The sequence below is a fragment of the Eptatretus burgeri genome, chromosome 13 (assembly GCF_056783735.1).
Source record: "Eptatretus burgeri isolate ZD-2024b chromosome 13, Ebu_testis_v1, whole genome shotgun sequence".
Lineage (NCBI taxonomy): Eukaryota > Metazoa > Chordata > Myxini > Myxiniformes > Myxinidae > Eptatretus > Eptatretus burgeri.
In genome coordinates, this window is record NC_140973.1 from 38,142,335 (window position 1) to 38,156,112 (window position 13,778).

General features: G+C 44.0%; 1 protein-coding gene across 6 annotated transcripts in view; it reads right to left on the bottom strand.

The window, feature by feature from the left end:
- The window catches only part of LOC147014258 (receptor tyrosine-protein kinase erbB-4-like), a 504,201-nt gene that overhangs the window by 60,960 nt on the left and 429,463 nt on the right, over positions 1-13,778 (bottom strand). For all 6 annotated transcript variants that reach the window (XM_085852070.1, XM_085852071.1, XM_085852069.1 and 3 more), the window contains 4 exons: positions 10,909-10,982; positions 8,734-8,824; positions 6,398-6,597; positions 5,926-6,058 (listed from right to left, as the gene is read on the bottom strand). In XM_085852070.1, the coding sequence (XP_085708196.1) occupies positions 5,926-6,058; positions 6,398-6,597; positions 8,734-8,824; positions 10,909-10,982 (498 nt within the window). The remainder of the gene's footprint in view (positions 1-5,925; positions 6,059-6,397; positions 6,598-8,733; positions 8,825-10,908; positions 10,983-13,778) is intronic.

Genomic DNA, 13,778 nt, shown 5'->3' on the forward strand with positions numbered 1-13,778 from the left:
TCGACTGTTCCTCCGCTCGTGTCTGCCTTCTAAGCACCCCTACCACGACACTACAGTTGGCGACGAGGATGTTCGGATCGGCGTGTGCAGGGTGTTTGGGTTCGGATCGGCAGCGAGTAACTCAGCGCACCCCGGGCGGTTTGAGGTTCCGGAGGAGTATGCATCGCGAAGAGCGTATCGCACATTCGCTCGCCGCGCGCGCAGGCTCCGGAGCCAGGAGGCTCGCCAGCGCGGCCAGCTCAGGCATGACAGGAAGTCGGGGCACGGCGCACGGACGCGTGCCCGCCTTCGGCGGAGTCGACTTCGGTCACGTCGAGTGGACAACGGCCGCACTCGGAGTTCGTTTAATTGAGGCACGACGAATCTGGGGGATGATTTCTGCAAGGTCACGGCTAAAGAACGAGGACACGCAGTTCAGCTCGGACGTGGCGTTGGACGTCGCGCAAGCTCTGAGGAATGTCCGGGGTCTCGATGGTCGGTGTGCAGCAGATAATCCGGAGGTCAGCGCGATGTTCCAGGCGCGCACGGCCGCGCGCACGGTCTGCGGCGCGGGTCGTGGACGAGCGTTGCCATGCAATCACTCGGACGGTGGTCTGAGCACTCGGGGACGTCTACGGTGTGTGTGCCGAGAGTCATCGCCCATCATAACAGTCATAGATGGCGGTGTGCGAAGCGATCCTTCCGTCCCGGGTCGAGACCTATTGCCAGTACGGTGTTCGGTGCATGGCGTACACGGTAACGCCCCGGGTCGAGTTCTGCAGCCTGGGCACAGAGATCCCGGCGACCCGGAACGGGAGTTACTGCTGATGTTAGACCTGCCTTCAATTGGTCCGGAGGTGACAAGATCAATGGCAGGGGAGGTTGAGGTGACCGGGGCACTGATGCTGCCCGTGTGGAGCCTGGTTTCGGTTGGTCCGGTGGTGACAGGACCGATGCCGGTGGAGGACGAAGTGAATGGCGAGCCGACCGTGTTTTGCATGGACACCGGGGCTGCAGTGTCGGTCTTGGGCGAGCGGGCGGCTCGTGATCTTCGCCTGGTCGAGACGACCTTGTCGCTGTGCACGTACACCGGCGAAGCGATTGCACCGCTTGCGGTGGCCGACGTCTCGGTGTTCTACCGGGGTCGAAGCGCCCTACTCTCGGTGTTTGTGGTGCGAGGGGAGGGGCCCGCCCTTTTGGGTCGGGACTGGTTGACGCACCTCGGGCTGGATCTCCAGTTCGTACCTCCAGGTGCGCCGGTGCTCCCTTCGATGCTTTCTTCGAGTTCCGAGGGCGAGGTTCTGGCGGCGAGAGCCGCATCGATGCAACGGGAGCGGCCGTTCGTTGCTGCCTGCAACGGTGATGTGCGGTTCGGGAGCAACGGGAGCCGTGCTAGCTCTCGTGCTGAGCTCTCGCGCTTCGGCTGCGCTCATGGTGCAAGGCGCGCCTGTGTTGTTCGGGCAGTTTCAACGGGGAGTTGCAGCGAGCCCGTCGCGTTCAAAAAAGTCACGGTTCGCAACGTCGAGACGACAGCCGGGAGATGGACACGTGATGTGGTTTATTGGCTGCTGTTCATTGCGTGTTTGTTTTTAATTGCTCAAGTGATGCGGTTGAATGGTATTGAGATAAATGCCGACGGTTCCTGTGTGAGATTAGGTTTTGCTGAGATCAATCGATGGGATTTGCATTATGATCAATGTGATGTGGAGGCTTTGGGAGCGATGGTGGCAAATAAAGAGGTTTTGTTGGCCTCCCGTTGCCCCGGGCCGCGGGTGGTTACTGGGTCATGTGCAGGCATTTCATTGGGGAAACGCGCTGTATGGAAAAAGGAGTTTGCAATGGCACAAATGATGTTCTTAGTGATTTATGGAAAGCCTGAGTTTAAGGGGTGGTTTGTATGGAATGGCTACCGTCTAATTGCCGTGTGGATCTCGGAGATCGACTCGGAGCCAGGGCTGGTGCGCTGTTCAGCATTACCCCCACCTCTGGTTTCGGCAAGGTCAGACGTGCCTGGCACCTGGGGCGCAGCTCTCTGTTCTCTCTCGAGGCCGTTTGGATGTGCGTTGGAATCTCAACTGATTGTGGTGCGTGGGTTGTTATGGGGCATTAGTTGCGTTCAGCCAACGGCGCTGTTCAGCGCCCCCACCCAAGGTCAGTCGGGCCTGGCGTTGGCGCCACGGCTTCCAGACAGCGAGCTTCCAGCCTCGGAATGTTTATCTGCTTCCGGGCTGGCTGGGGGAGATGTGCCGCCTTGTCGGCCGGAGGCGTTTGATGGTGCCGGGGGAGGTTTGCTCGGGAGGTCGCCGCAACCTCACCGGAGGGCATGTAAGCATGAGCCGCCTGGGGGCGTTTTTGCTGCGTAGTGCTGCTGTGCTTCTCACCTTGCTGCTTCATATCGGTAACGCGGTCAGGGTTTTGTAGGTTCATGGTGCAACTCAGTCTTCGGAACCTGGCCGTTGCAGCTCCACTCGCTTGCATCGACACGTTATATGATGTGATGTGCTTTTATACTATGCTTTTTCTTTTTTGTACCTTGTCTGCTTTGATACCGTGGTATTTTGTGCTGCTAATGCTTATTATGATGGTGATCATTTAATAATCATGGTTTTAGGAGGGAGGAGTGTGGTGTAGCCTGCGGGCCTGCGGGGCAGGGCATGATGGTGGGGGGAGTGGTCGGCGTGATCATCGTGTCTGCCAGGGATATAAGGAGTGCGCGCCGCCTGAGGCGTTGTAGTGGGTGCCGTAGTCGCCGCGGCTCGTGAGTGCATTGAGTATGTAATAAAGGAGAGCTGCGGGCAAAGTACGTTCGCGCTCCCGCTGGTGCAACAAAGCGAGGCTCGACTGTTCCTCCGCTCGTGTCTGCCTTCTAAGCACCCCTACCACGACACTACACATACTTCCTGACCCATGGGGACCAACACACGTCTCATAACCATCCCTATCAGGTCCAGTTGATGCATTGAAATCCCCCAAGACTAGAAGAGTATCTCGCCTGGGGCACTGATCAACCATAGACTCGAGTGTAGAATAGAATGCATCGTTCATGGTGAGATCACTCACCTCAGTCAGAGCAACTACAGAGACCATAGAAACGACACCCAAGGAGTGACGAATCCTTTGTCTCATAATATGCTCATTTACTCATTTACCATTGGAATCAGCTTGTTGGACACAGCTATAGCAACCCATTTGGTACGGTGACCATCAGACCGACCAGGCCAATAGTAGGTGTAACCACCTGCCATGATCTCGCCACTATCTGGTCTCTGAACCTCACAGAGTGTTGCAATACTGATGTTGAAACGCTTGAGCTCAGATAATAACAGAGACAAGTGATCATCCTCTCTTTGGGATTGGACATTCCAGTCACCCACCTGAAGGGACCGGCTCAGGTTAACCCAAGGAGACCGCCGTCTGGTGTACGACACTAAAGCACCACTCCGACACACTCTCCCGCAATCTGACCTGGGAATGTTACCCCGTGGTTTCCCTCCTTTCATCAAAGAGTGGAGGTCCCGAAAATGGCATCTGATCTCTCTCTCTATTGAGTGCAGCCTGTGGCTGTGCAGCCTGTGGCAGTGCTTTTACAGCACTGCCACCTCAACATTTGTCACCGTAGGAGTGATCCACACATGCTTTTGCCTCCTGGGTTGCACCATTGGTTGGTTGCATCATTGGTTGGAACGCGGCTATGCCGCTGATGCAGTGTCCCCCTTACCAGTACACTGGTGCTCATTTTGCCGACCTCGGAAGGATGACAGGCTGAGTCAACCTCCTGGTGTATTTTAATTCAGCGGCCAACGGGGCTTGAACTCAGAACCCAAGGATCCCAAGCCGCCACCCTAACCACTAAGCCAACACCAGGCTTTATGGCGTCTGATAAAGGATATAATTAAATAAGGCCGCAAATTATCTTCAAAAAGGGTGTTTTAATTTACCCAAACATCCAATTATCAGTCATGCACTTCCTTGGAGTTTTCTTGGCATGCATGCAATGTTTCAGGCTGTGAGGTTTCATGGTTTTGGAGTTATGGAGGACACACACACACACACACACACACACACACACAGACATATATATATATATATATATATATATATATATATATATATATATATATATTTAAAGAAGAAGGTTTCCTCAGGCCAATAAACAGCCAGCTTCCTCAGCCGGCTTCCTTCCTCTATTGACCTGAGGAAGCCGGCTGTGAAGCTGGTGAAACGTTGCCTGAAACTGAGTCTGTTCTTGCTTATTAGTGAAATTAGTAGAGTAGATATAGTTTTACTTTTATTTGGAAGCGCCTTCTTCTTTAAAAATGTTTCATCGCAACCACCCCAATCTTATACAAAAAAACCAAAAACATTTACAGATACATTTATATATATATATATACATATATATATATATATATATATATATATATATATATATATATATATATATATATACATATACATATATACATATATACATATACATACATACATATATACATATACATACATACATATACATACATATACATACATATACATACATATACATACATATACATACATATACATACATACATATACATATACATATATATATATATATATATATATATATATATATATATATATATATATATATATATATATATATATATATATATATGAACGAGGTGAATGCACCCGGCATTGCCCGGTACCTTTTTGAATGAATTTAATCTTCTGTACATAGGTCTGACATGAGCCCAGTATCAGTTCCCTATTGGGCCACGGCAGTCATAGCCTAAGGGGGTTGGTGAGGGGGAAACAAAAAAACACCTCTGAAACCAAAAATGTCGGGACAGGCCCCGGGAAGGTTATAGGCGAGGTGGCGTGGCCGCGAGGCTGGAGGGGGGGGGGGGTTTAGACAGTAGTTTATATTTAATGGGACTTTACGGCTGTGGCCATCATAATCAACTTCAACAGTGGCCGCGGCCATAAAATCCCATTAAATATAAACTACCGTCTAAAATCCCCCCCACGCCCACCAGCCGAGGGGCCTCGCCACCTAGCCTATCACCTTCCCGGGGCCCATCCTGACATTTTTTGTTCCAATGGTTTCCTCCTATCTTTCACTGTTCAGGAGATTAGCATGTGCAGACAAACAGACAAACAAAAACTTCAAAAAAAAATTATATATATATATATATATATATATATATATATATATATCTCCAACTTGTGTGGGTGTTAGCCATTGGGTGAACAGCATGCCATGCACTGCCTCTGACTCAGAAAGTATCTCTGGTGCATCAATGATTTGGCTTTTACAGCACTGCCACCTCAACATTTGTCACCGTAGGAGTGATCCACACATGCTTTTACCTCCTGGGTATCCTTGATACATTGCCTGGATGATTGTATTGCAGTGAGTAATGTGATCAAAACACTTATTTGAGGAATACTCAAAGGAGATATCAGGGTTCAAGTATGGCAGACAAGTAGCAATAACTGACAATCTGTATTCATTATAATTATGTCTGTGAGAAATATTATTGGATTTATTCCCATTTTCTTTCACGAGCACCAACAATATTAATATATGTTCCCCTCATTGGAACTTAAAAGCAGGAGGAGACTCTTCAGCCCATCAAAGCATGTGCAATGATTGCCAACTTATGGTTGTTTGTCCATACTCCACCCTTTTTAAAATGCTGCATGGCAAGCAAGCAGCACATACTCCACCTTAGGCTTTTTTAAAGAAAGTCTTTGATATGAGTCCATCACGGTCAAAACCACCAACCTCCCAGACTCCGAGACAATTCTCAAACCATTACACTACCAAGTCTGGTCACTTTAAATTTATGTATAATGTGGATAATTTTTATTTTTCAGAGCATTTGAAAAATAATCTTTTGATTAGTGTTTTCCTATGATCGTTATAACAACAGTGATTCAAATATTGCTACACACCCGCTATCGATATAGCACGAGGGGACACACTCCTGGCCACGCCGAATGTGTAGACAAGTTAGGCACTGGGTCGGACCAGGCCCCCAGCATCCATCCCTTGAACACATTCGGTCACACAGAAAGCCGTTTTCTTCTGAAATCAGAATGAGCACATAAAGAACAATGGGTTAGATTGAGAATCCAAGGATATTCATCTGCAATGGATGGAATATCCCTTCATCTGTGATAAAATATCATGAAATTGACGTCAGGCTGAAATTTTTCTCCATTACAGACCCCTCGAGAAATCGTCAAATAAAACTAAGAATGACTCAATGCAGAAAATCTTTAGATAGTCACAATTCCTGATGCACAAAAGATATTGGTGAACAGCTAAATTTTAAAAAAGCTCAACCCGATGAAACTTTAAGTATGCCATTTCCTTTTCCAAGCTCCTTCACCTCTCAATTCCAATCCTGGGAAAAGAACTCACTGCAGTTTGTGAGACTGCGTGCAGCCGAGAAGTTTGCAGCCTGATGGCGGGTGGTGAAGAGACGGTGCCATGCGACTGAGTGGAAGTAGCAAAGGCGTGAATTGTCGTGCAAGTACACATCTCCAGCGCTGAATTCATGAAGGGAGCGTAAACCGAGTGATGTCACATGCTGAAGGCCGATGATCTGGAGTGAATGACCACTAGGTTGTGGAGATACCAATTGGGGAAGAGCAACAATGATTGAAGTTAAAAAAGAGGCAAATTGAAGAAAAATACAAGTACTGTAGTTAAGAACAGTTGAAGTCTTCAGTTTTATTTCAGTTTCAGTTTCAGCATTGAATTCAGTTTTATTATGAACCGGTCAAAGAAACAAAGCATTTAACAATGCAGAGGCTAACCATGATGCCAGGGTATATAGAAAAAAGTAGATTATGAGAACCAATGCACACAAACACACACACACTCACTGACTGACACACAACACCATTACAATACCTTTTGTTTTCCTTGGGAAATGTGTGAGCCTAATAAATTATCCAACAAATTCCCACATCAATACATATAATGTAAAATATGTCAGAAACATGTCAAATTAAATTGAAATATGTCACATGAAATTATCCAGTTCCAAGGAGACAAACCTCTTGTATAATGAGTAGAGAAAAGAAAAATCATGATCTTTGATGACAGCATGCAGAAACATGCACCGACACAGGGTGAACAAACTTCACAAATGATAAAACAGCATTCAAAGTCTCGAACCTGAACATAGTCCCGAACCAATCAAGGTAAAAAAAAAAATCAACTTAAGGTTAAACTAGACATATAAATGTTATGGTTGAATTAGACAAGTTTGTCAAATCGTACTTAAGGCCAGTTGGACGTGTAAGTCAGCCGTTAGTCCTTGCAGAATTCCTCAAAACATGGGAAGTGTGGGCAAAAGCATCCTAAAGAACGAACGTTGGATAACTTTGACATAATCTACAGCCAAGGTACATCATCTTCAAATTAAATTATATCGACAATGTGTTTTTTATATATATATACTTTAATTGGATAACTTTATAGAACCGTGCTTACGGCCACTTGGCGACCCAGTGTTAAAGTAGACCCCAGGGGGTGCTGTGTTAAAGTTGGCCTGCTTACAGAGTCACACATAGACTAATTACACAGGAAGCAAGGCTAATTAATGAAGAAAAGTTATTCATATAATCTGATGATTCTGAAATAGACTATTTTTTACAATGTTGGAGAAAAACACAAGAATATACAAACACATCCTGCAGACAAGATGAAAGATTTGTAGGCAAATCAGCATCTAATCCAATTGTTAACCTCTGCCATCGAAGATGGACGGAGGTTACTGTTTTCACCCCTGTCTGTTTGTTTGTTTGTTTGTTTGTTTGTGAACAGTATTACGGAAAAACTCCTCGAGGATTTTGACGAAACTTGGTGGGGGGATTAGGTATGATCCAAGGATCATGCCATTAGATTTTGGACTTAGTCCAAAGTCCAATATGGCCGCTATGATGGCCATTTTGAAAAAATATTTGAATTTTTGTTTTTGTATTTCTACATGTTTTAAGTGATTTACAACCCCCCCCCCCCCAAAAAAAAAATTGTTAGAGAAAAAAAAAACAATTTTGCAACTTTTCTTTCAACAAAATTTCGATTTTTTTTGTTGCGGCATTTCTACATGTTATAAGTGATTTCCAACAAAAAAAAACATGCCAAAATTATCATTGCGGCTGATTTTGGAACTTCAGGTGGATATACCCACGTAAAATCAATCTCTGTCACAAGGAATCTAGTTATGACGAATGAATTGAGTATGTAAAAGTTAAAAGTAAAAGGGAAAGTTGCAAACTATAACTCTGTGAGCACTGTTGACGTCAAATTGAATGAATAGGATATCAGGTTCACTTGAGTGACCAAGCAGTATTGGCGGCGGAGGTTTTGCACTCTACCGAGTGCTCCCCCTCGAGTTGCAGCTGTGGTTGGAAGGATAGCAAACACTACTGGCAGGATAAAAAGCAGTTGCAGACTGAACGATCGCCCTTGTAAGTTGAGACAATTGCAGAGCGTGCTATCTAATAGAGATTCATGAAGCCATCGCAAAGTTTGCAAACGAACAAAGAAAGTTAGCCAGGGTACTGGTCCAAAGGTATGATAAAATATGTATATTATTGCTTTGAGGACGACAGGCCTATGGGTAATATTGTGAAATGAACGAATACGAAGTGAGGTAAGGAATGGGGTGGTGTATGTGCTGAGGCCTGTGTATTATTCTAGGGGTTACAAAAAAACAACGAGAGAATAAAACGAGTCAGACTCACTTGCGCAAGGACCTGCCTCGAATGGTCACGAGGTTTTCAAACACGCTGAGGTCTGTAACGTTAGGTGGCCAGGACTGCACCATGAGGTAACCTGTGCACATGATGCCACTACATTATTGCCAGATATTACCTGGTATACCTTTACGACATTTACAAAAATATCCAGCAGTAACATTTCAGAATAGATAACCACTACATATATATATATATATATATATATATATATATATATATATATATATATATATATATATATATATATATATATATATATATATATATATATATATATATAGTTAAGCCCAAAATTATTCATACCCTTACCAAATTTGGAGTATTTTGAATGGTGTTATTTGAGGAATAAGTTTCTTCTGGCTTAAGTTACATAAGAATATGACAAACAGCTGAAAGAATCACTGCAAGAGACATTTCAAGAAATACATTGTTTCGGGGGTATTTTATTGATAGATTTACAAAAAAATGTCATGTCCAGAATAATTCATACCCTTGCTTAGATCAATTCAAAGTCACATTCAGTAATCAATGGAAAAGCCTCTGTTTGTGATTACAGCCTCCAAACGGTTTTTATACTTGCTCACAAGGTTTTTGCATGTCTCTACAGGGATTTTGGCCCACTCTTCCTTCGCGAAGGTCTCCAGGTCTTTGAGGTTGGAAGGCTTCCTTGCCATCACTCAGGTCTTGAGCACCCTCCACAGATTCTCGATTGGGTTGAGGTCCGGACTTTGGCTTGGCCACTCGAGAACGTCTACATCATTATCCTGGAACCATTTATTGACTGACTTGGCAGTGGGTTTTGGATCGTTGTCCTGCTGATACGTCCGATGCTCCCCGAGGTGAAGTTTTTCTGCGGACTGTTTGATGTTTTCCTCAAGGATCTTGATGTGCTGCTCCTTTTTCATGATGCCATCCACTTTGACGAGATTGCCGGGCCCACCGGCTGAGAAACATCCCCAAAGCATTATGCTCCCGTCTCCATGCTTGACGGTCAGGACTGTGTTCTTAGGGTTGTATGCTTCACCCTTCTTTCGCCAAATGCAAGCAACATCTCTGTGCCTGAAAAGCTCCATTTTTGTCTCATCCGACCACAGAACTGAGGACCAAAAGCTTGAATCTTTGTCCAGGTGAGATTTTGCAAAGGCTAGACGAGACTTTCTGAGCCTGGGATGGAGGAGTGGAGTCTTTCTTGGTCGGCGTCCATGGAGACCCCCCCCCCCCTCTTGTGCAACGTCCACTGGAGTGTCTACCTTGATATCTTGGTCCCAGACTCGCCAAGGTTGGTCAAGAGAGCCTTAATAGTGATCCGTGGATTGTTGTTGGCCTCTCGCCATACTTTTCTTGCCAGACGAGGCGACACCTTTGGCTTCCGACCACGTACTTCAATGTTTTTTACAGTGTGTAACTCCTTGTACGTCCTAATTATGCTTTGTATGGTGGCAACTGGCACTCGGAACTGCTTCACAATAGCTGTGTAGCCTTTCCCCTCCTTGTGAGCATTCACAATGCACAACCGAAGGTCCTCACTGACTTCTTTCTTCTTCGCCATGCTGACAATGACCTGAGAATGATTGCATCAGCTCCCCTTAATTTATAGTCTAAAAGCAGAGTGTTGTTCTATAACATTCCTCACTGTACATTCAATAGACCACATTGTATGCACACATCTTGGAATAATTGCAAAACATTATAAAGAATCTTAGGAATATCAAAAGCATGTGCATTATCACAAACATTGGCGTCAATTCTGAGATTTGGTATGGGGTATGAATAATTTTGGACAGGCATAAAAACAGAAATCTTAACATTTCTATTGTTATGCTAATAATGTTGAGCCAAAATATATATGGATTTGTACATGCCAACTGAATGTCCTTGGGTGAAGTGAAAGTTCCACCACTCCAGCTTGTAGGGATGAGATAAATGCAAAACTCTCAGATTTTTCATAGGGTATGAATAATTTTGGGCTTAATTGTATATATATATATATATATATATATATATATATATATATATATATATATATATATATATATATATATATATATATATATATATATATATATATATATATATGAATGAGTTCATGCCAGAATTAATAAATAAAAAAGGCTGTTCGGTAACCACACTCGTTTTGCTTGACTGAGGAGAAACTCTTACCTGTGATCTCCTTCACTGTTTTAAAGAATGAAATTTTGGCAGGATCAAGTGGAGGGATATTCATAAACTTGTCCCTGGAGAGAAAGACAATGGTGGTGGTACAACAATGCATAATCCCTGTAATATAATTTGTCAAGCATACCAAATTACACTTCACCTTGAACTCGATATGCAAGGTTGGTTGATTCGAAGATGTGATGTGTGATCTATTCAGCAATTTAAAGCTGTGTGTGCTGCACGATTGCAAACAATTACCTTCGATATGTAATGCAAGTGTCTTGCACGATTCCAGAGAAATGGTAAATATTTTTTGAAGTTATCAATGGATACAGTTATTGCTGGTATATCACCCATCCCTATTTGCCTTTAAGAATGTGGTGGTGTGTCTTCTTCTTCAAGCATTATTGGCTATTTATTATGTAAGCATGGACTGGGGGTGTGTAGGTGGAGGGAGGGGCCCGGGAGGAGTGGGTGAGGAATAGCACACCACTAGTCTCAGTAGTTAATGTATGCTCTCTGCCATTAAAAAAACTGAACACTTGATTGGTGTTGATGCGATTTATTTCTGCGACTTCATATGTGACACAGATGAGGTTTAAATCTCTGACAGAGATAAGTACTGAATATTTACATGTCCATTTCATTGTGACCTTATGACAAAATGTTGTGTTGTGGCGAATGTTCTCACATAGAGATCCGTGGAAGTAACAATCTCAATTTGGGGTATGTTCACCTCCGACAGCAATCACCGCATCAAGGTCCAGGGAGTGTGTTTGCAGTACTCTGGGCAGTTTGAAAACGATTGCATAGATGGGTCGTGCGGATATATCGATCTTGAGTTGGAGTCGTTTTCCTGGGACGACCACTTCTTGGCATGTCTCTTGTTGATCCGGTGGCTTGATAACATCTTCTGAGGTCATAAACAGTTCCTCTCCTCATGTTAAAAAGCCTTGCAACATGGCCAATCGAAGACCCTGCCTGAAGGTGTCCAATAAGCATGGTGTTGGCTTAGTGGTTAGGGTGGCAGCTTGGGATCCTCGGGTCCTGAGTTCAAGCCCCGTTGGACCGCTGAATTAAAATACACCAGGAGGTTGACTCAGCCTGTCATCCTTCCGAGGTCGGCAAAATGAGCACCGGTGTACTGGTAAGGGGGACACTGCATCAGCGGCATAGCCGTATCCCAACCAATGATCCAACCAGCAGCCACAGGCTGCACTCGATAGAGAGAGAGAAGGTGTCCAATGATTCGATTCCAATCATTTTCTGACAGACTGGGCATTGTGGAAGGTGAGGTTTTAACCCCTGTTTGTCTGTTTGTTTGTCTATTTGTATGCAGATTATCTCAAAAGGTTGTGGACAGATTCAGATGAAATTTGTTTGGGAGGTTGTGTGTGTGACAAGGACGAATTGATTAGATTTTGGTGAAGATCCGGATCCGGATCTGACAACTAGGATTTTAAAAGTGATTCTTCACCATCGAGAGATCGAGCCAAAAGCGATATATAGCACGATATCTCAAAAAGTTGTCGATGAATTCAGACGAAACTTGGTGGACATGTTGTATGTGTGACAAGGACGAAGTGATTCGATTTTGGTGAAGATCTGAATCCGAAATTTAAAAAAAGCGATTATTCACCATTAAGAGAAAGGGCGAAACCGATAGATATCACAATATCTCAAAAAGTTGTGGATGAATTCAGACGAAACTTGGTGGACAGGTGTGTGTGTGTGTGTGTGTGTGTGTGTGTGTGTGTGTGTGTGTGTGTGTGTGTGTGTGTGTGTGTGTGTGTGTGTGTGTGTGTGTGTGTGACAAGGACAAATGGATTCAATTTTGGTGAAGATCCGGATCCAGGTACGATAATTTTTTTTTTTTTTAAAGTGATTCTTCACCATTGAGATATAGGGCCAAAAACGATATATAGCATGATATTTCAAAAAGTTATTGGGCCCGATGTATTCTCGTGGATCAGGCATTGTGTGGCGGAGGTATGCACTCTGCCGAGTGTTGTTCTAGTTAAATAATGTAATCGATGCTTTTTCGATGATCCACACGCTGGTTTTTTCAGAAAGACTTTTGTATTTGCTCAGAACACCTCACGTCACCTCTCAAACCCTGAGGGTGCATGAGTTTTATGTTCTGAATGATTATTCCATGAGGATAATTACGTTCTGTGTAAATTTGCAATCAGGTGTTCTGTACATCCCTCGTGCCAAAAAGGCACTTGGAATGAATGCTGGAACAGTCCTTCACCAATCACCCGATCACATCTACATGTTCGGTTTTTTTTTTTTTAATGGTGGAGAGTGTATTGTTCCAAAAAATGGCAATTCTGTTTAATTCCATTTGAATGTCTTTGCAATATTTGCTTCCCGTCATCACAGAAATATGTTTGATCACATTTTAACAGTTTTTATTACTTGTGTGCTTGGTAAATCTCAGGTTTTTGAAAAATCATCACTTTAATAACTGAATGAGTAATTTAGCATTTTAACTGCGGAAGTGTTTAAGGTTGAGAATGGTAGTTTCATTTATGGTTAAGGCATAGCTGGTAGATTATTTTCTCGTCTTGACTGGCTTGCTATTAGTTTGCACAGGAAGGAGCTCAAGAATGTAAGAATGATCAGCGTACCCTGTTAATTTTGAATGTATGCAGAACCGATATACGGACCATAAAAGTTACATTTCAGGGTAAGTTCGGAAATCAAGATGGGCATGCGTGACTCATGCATGATACACTGAAGGAACGAATCACAAGACTATCAATAAGGCATGGAAAAAGTATCAATTTACAGTGATTGACTCATAAAGATGTGAGGAAATAGGACAGGGTTGATGGGTCAGGATCAAGGCCAGTGTATCAGAGCACTGC